Genomic DNA, 6,092 nt, shown 5'->3' on the forward strand with positions numbered 1-6,092 from the left:
GTATCAGCGAAGGAGGAGAGGAACTTTCACTTCATTTATTTCAATTATTATTATATCAGTGAAAGAGGAGAGTGAAAAAGTTGGCTTAAGACTGAACATTCAGAAAACGAAGATCATGGCATCTGGTTCCACCACTTCATGACAAATAGATGGGGGAACACTGGAAACAGTGAGAGATTTTATTTTGGGGGACTCCAAAGTCACTGCAGTTGGTGATTGCAGCCGTGAAATTAAAAGATGCTTGCTTCTTGGAAGAAAGGCTATGACTAACCTAGACGGCATATTAAAAAACAGAGATACTACTTTGCCAACAAAGGTCCATCTAGTGAAAGCTGTGGTTTTTCCAGTAGTCATGTATGGATGTAAGAGTTGGACTACAAAGAAAGCTGAGTGCTGAAAAATTGATGATTTTGAACTGTGGTGCTGGAGAAGACTCTTGAGGGTCCCTTGGACTGCAAGGGGATCAAACCAGTCCATCCTAAAGGAAATCAGTTCTGAATATTCATTGGAAGGACTGATGCTGAAGCTGAAACTCCAATACTTTGGCCACCTGATGTGAAGAGCTGACTTATTGGAAAAGACTCTAATGCTGGGGACGATTGAAGGTGGGAGGAGAAGGGGATGACAGGGCATAAGATGGTTGGATGGCATCACTGACTCAATCAATGGACATGAGTTTGAATAAACTCTGGGAGTTGATGATGGACAGGGAGGCCTGGTGTGCTGCAGTCCATGGGTCACAAAGAGTCAGACACGGAGAAGCTTGATGTCACCAAGGCCTGGGCGGATCGGCTTCAGAATGCTAGAGGAGTGTCTGTCGTTAAACCAGTGAGATCTGGACGTAGAATCTGTAAAGTGAGGCCCCCTGCAATAGGAAGAGTAAGAATCTGAGCGGTTTTTCAGTAGAAGTCTTGGGGTACATTTTCATTGGTGAAAAACAATGACTACTCTTGAAAGCTTAGAAACCAAAGTCATCCTTACTTCATCCCCAATCCGAGGAGCGGGAGATGGAATGGAAACTGAGGAGCCACCTAAATCTATTGAAGTTACTCCTGGAATCCAACCTATAACACATCACATCCTTCAGAGTCCACGAAAGAAAGCAGTCCCTTCAGAGAGCCCAGGAGTTCTTCAGCTAGGGAAGATTCTTGCTGAAAAAGCCGTGGAAGTTGAAGCTGTAAGAATATTAGTTCCCAAAGCCGCTATAAGCCATAGTATCCCCTAAAAAATGCAAAGGTTATGTCTCTGGGACATCATAAAGGAGAACTCCTTGGCCAGCCAGAGGGAGTCATAGAACCCAGAAACGAACTGTCCGAGGTAAAGAATACATTGGAAAAGCTCAAGAACTCTGAAAGGAGATTGCTACAGGACAAAGAAGGCCTTTCAAATCAGCTCAGAGTACAGTCAGAGGTCAATCCTGAGTTAAAAAAGCTGCTGGTGGCTTCTGTTGGGGATGACCTTCAGTATCACTTTGAATGTGTAGCCCGTGAGAAAAATCAGCTTATTTTAGAAAATGAAGCCCTGGGTCAAAACACTGCTCAGCTTTCTGAACAGTTAGAACGGATGTCGATACAGTGTGATGTGCGGCGAAGTAAATTCCTCGCAAGCAGGGTTATGGCAGATGAGTTAACCAACTCCAGAGCAGTTCTGTAGCATCAGAACCGTGATGCACAGAGCGCTATACAAGATCTCCTGAGTGAATGGGAACAGTTTCGTCAGGAAATGATAGCTACGCAGAAGTTGCTGGAGGAGCTCTTGGTCTCTTTGCAGTGGGGAAGGGAGCAAACTTACTACCCTAGCGGGCAACCTCACAGCATGGCAGAACTGGCATTAACAAATCACAAGTTGGCAAAAGCAGTAAATTCTCATCTTCTGGGAAATGTTGGCACTAATGGTCAAAAAAAGGTTCCATCAACAGTTGAATTCTGCAGTACTCCAGCAGAAAAAATCGCTGAAACGGTTCTACGCATTTTGGATCCAGTTACATGTACAGAAAGCTCACCTGATAATCCATTTTCTGAGTCTTCACCAACCATCTTACTTGCTACAAAGAAAAATATTGGACGATTTCATCCTTATACAAGATATGAAAATATAACTTTCAATTGCTGCAATCACTGCCAGGGAGAACTTATTGCCCTTTAACAATCAATATGGTGGAGGCACACACTATAGCCACTTGCTTTTTACCCAAGAGTCATTATTATTTGGGAGCTGGGGATCTTTGGATGCTAGAAGTATTATCACTTTCTATTTTATGTCTTTTTTTTTATGGTAAAAAAATCACTATTTTATTTTATTTTATTTTTTTTTGATTTTTTAAAATTATTTTTAAAATTTTATTTATTTTTTATTTTATTTATTTATTTATTTATTTTAAAATCTTTAATTCTTACATGCGTTCCCAAACATGAACCCCCCTCCCACCTCCCTCCCCATAACATCTCTCTGGGTCATCTCTAACATGTATACTATCATGTAAGAATCGAATCACCAGTCTATGTCTGACGCAGGATACAGCATGCTTGGGGCTGGTACATGGGGATGATCTATTTTAATAATATATATCCCCAAAGATGTTTCATGTACTGGACTCCAGATTACCCTTTCTTAATAAATACCTCAGGGTAAAGAAAAAAAATAAAAAGAGTCAGACACGACTGAGAGACTGAACTGAACTGAACTGATTATATCAGCTCCATCTTGGATCATTAGGCATTAGATTCCAGCAGCCAGGGATCCCTGCTTTGGAACAACACGCCCTCCCCGGCTAGGTGGGGCTACTTAACGGAGTTCAGCATCGGGGAGGTGGGGGGAGGGCTTTCTCGAGGGGTGGGTACAGCCTCACTGCTCACTCTCTGGATCCAGTGCCCCGGGGCAGCATCTGTGCACCTGGCCTACTCTGGCATCTTGGATGTCAGGTGCAGCTTCTGGACTCAGCCCACCAAGCGGATGGTACAGCTTGGTGTCACCATCTCAGCTCCAGGAACTCTGGTCTGAAGTGCCTGGTACAAGGCCTGTGAGTGATGAAACTAGACCAAGCACAGAAGAAAAGAAAAGGTTAGACTTTGTCCTGTTACCCGGATTCCATTTTTGAGTTTTGAGCATCATTAATGGGCTTTTCTGGTGACAGTATGTATTAACCCTGCTTTTTTATTTTCTGTGCTTTCAATGCTTTGACATGTTGGGGCCCTGCTGGCCCTGGAAGGACTGGCCACTGTCTAGAGACAGCAAATGACTCAATTATTTGCATGCCTTTCACATGCAAACCAAGCCCTCCAGAGGCCATGCACCTGACCACCTCCCTCACTCAATTCTTACACTTGAGACCATTTGTCTATCACCCTAGGGCTGGGTACCCAGCAACTGGGGATGGCCCCGGGCCCCCGATCCTGCTGTAACTTTTCAAACTGGCCAATCCTAAACCCACCTTGCAGGTTGCTTCCCACAGAAACCACATTTTTGTCTGCATAATTACAGCTGATATATTTTACTTATCAAGTCTCAACAGTATGTAATATAATTTGTCTTTTTGATAATAGCATCTAAAATTATACAAGAATAAGATGGCGCTTTCTGAAAGTTACAAGGATGGAGATCTCAAATACTATCTGCTTTAGAATGACAAAGCCTTTGACTATGTGGATCACAATAAACTGTGGAAAATTCTGAAAGAGATGGGAATACTAGACCACCTGACCTGCCTCTTGAGAAATCTGTATGCAGATCAGGAAGCAACAGTTAGAACTGGACATGAACAACAGACTGGTTCCAAATAGGAAAAGGAGTACATCAAGGCTGTATATTGTCACCCTGCTTATTTAACTTATATGCAGAGTACATCATGAGAAATGCTGAGCTGGATGAAGAACAAGCTGGAATCAAGATTGCCAGGAGAAATATCAATAACCTCAGATATGCAGATGACACCACCCTTATGGCAGAAAGTGAAGAAGAACTAAAAAGACTCTTGATGAAAGTGAAAGAGGAGAGTGAAAAAGTTGGCTTAAGACTGAACGAACATTCAGAAAATGAAGATCATGGCATCTGGTCCCATCACTTCATGGCAAATAGGTGGGGAAACAGTGGAAACAGTATCGGACTTTCTTTTTTTGGGGCTTCAAAATCACTGCAGATGGTGACTGCAGCCATGAAATTAAAAGATGCTTATTCCTTGGAAAGAAAGTTATGACCAACCTAGAGAGCATATTAAAAAGCAGAGACATTACTTTGCTAAAAAAGGTCTGTCTCATCAAGGCTATGGTTTTTCCAGTAGTCATGTATGGATGTGAGAGTTGGACTATAAAGAAAGCTGAGTGCCGAAGAATTGATGCTTTTGAACTGTGGTGTTGGAGAAGACTTTTGAGAGTCCCTTGGACAGCGAGGAGATCCAACAAGTCCATCCTAAAGGAGATCAGTCCTGAGTGTTCATTGGAAGGATTGATGTTGAATGTGAAACTCCAATACTTTGACCACCTGATGTGAAGAACTGACTTCTTTGAAAAAACCCTGATGTTAGGAAAGATTGAAGGCAGGAGGAGAAGGGGATGACAGAGGATGAGATGGTTGGATGGCATCACCAACTCAATGGACATGAGTTTGGGTAAACTCCAGGAGTTGGTGATGGACAGGGAGGCCTGGCATGCTGCAGTCCACGGGCTCACAAAGAGTCAGACACAACTGAGCGACTGAACTGAACTTAGAATGGGGGTCAGCATGCCCATCATTTTATTTTTAGAATTGTTTGTCATCATCGTTTAGTTGCTAAGTCGAGTCTGAATCTTTTGTGACCGCCATGCTCGGTAGCCCGCCAGGTTCCTCTGTCATGCAATTTCCGAGGCAAGAATACCGGAGTAGGTTGACATTTCTTTCTTCAGCGGATCTTCCTGACCCAAGGATTGAACCCTTGGATCGGAAATTGGAAGAGAGATTTTTTAAACACTGAGCTACCATGGAAGATGTATTTTCAGAATTCCTGGAAGCATTTGCAATGTACACTAACTGAAGAGAGTTGTTTGGATTTTATTTTATGTCATATGCTTATCCTTCACTTATTCCTAACGAGACATATTTGCTACCTGTACCTACATCATTGTCTTGCCCACATTTTCCTTGGCCTCCTGTCCAACCTTAGTACTTCCCCGAGTGATCCTGCCCCATGGGGTGTGCTTCCTCCTCTTGGGTCCTGTAAGGACAACAAACTGTCTCTTCAACGATACTCATCTCCTGATCTGTTGGCCTAACCATATCTGGCCCCCTAGGAATTTTAGGATTGCTTGTTCTATTTCTCTGAATTGGTTTTTGCTTAAACAGGGCTTCATGACCTCTCCACTGGACTCCCAGGCCCTCATAGAGATATATCTCTGGGTGTTTGTCAAAATGGATGTTTCTGTGGCATATGAGGGTTGGAATCTCCTGTTTTGCCATCTTGCTGATGTTAGACTTCCCAAGTCCCCTCTTCATATTTGTTAGGAATCAGCCTTTATCTTGGGGTTGGACGACACTTGGCTCTGTGGCTCTCTAGGTCTGTAAGCTTTATGAGACCCAACTCTGTCCCCAGTTATAAGAATTTTGGATTATATTACCTAATTCCTTTGATTCTATTTCTTTGGGTTTTAAAATTTTATCAAATCCTCACCTTTGCCTAATTTGTGAACAGAAATAAAACAAATGCCCTATTTCTTTATCTTTGCTGATAGACAGCAATTGTAATGACTTTCCAGTTTGACTTTCAGGGCGCTCTTAACTCAAGCGCTTGTTCTTGCCACTTCTATTTGAATACCTGTTAAAGCAGAGTGTTTTTTCTTGATGACTTAATGGGTGGAAATCCTCTTATTCAGTAAATTTTCTACTCTCCCTGCACATGGACACCTTGGCCCAGAGCTTGGTGCCTCTCCTCTCACACGTGCGTGCACGTGTTCTCCGTCACTGAGTCCTGTCCAAGTCTCTGTGATCTCATGGACAGCTACCAGGCTCCCCTGTCCGTGGGATTTCCCAGGCAAGAATACTGGAGTGGGTTGCCATTCCAGGGGATCTTCCCAACCCAGGGATCGAACCCTCATCTCCTGCATTGACAGGCAGGCTCTTTACCC

General features: G+C 43.2%; 1 protein-coding gene across 1 annotated transcript; it reads left to right on the forward strand.

Annotated features, from left to right (window-relative positions):
- The first annotated feature begins 756 nt into the window (after positions 1 to 756).
- LOC114116704 (golgin-45-like) lies at positions 757 to 2,325 on the forward strand. Its single transcript, XM_042255041.2, is given in 2 exon segments — positions 757 to 1,220; positions 1,223 to 2,325. Coding segments are annotated over 2 exon segments (1,203 nt in total). The 5' UTR covers positions 757 to 940; the 3' UTR covers positions 2,146 to 2,325.
- Positions 2,326 to 6,092: the final 3,767 nt, after the last annotated feature.

The sequence above is a fragment of the Ovis aries genome, chromosome 10 (assembly GCF_016772045.2).
Source record: "Ovis aries strain OAR_USU_Benz2616 breed Rambouillet chromosome 10, ARS-UI_Ramb_v3.0, whole genome shotgun sequence".
NCBI classification, from domain to species: Eukaryota; Metazoa; Chordata; class Mammalia; order Artiodactyla; family Bovidae; genus Ovis; species Ovis aries.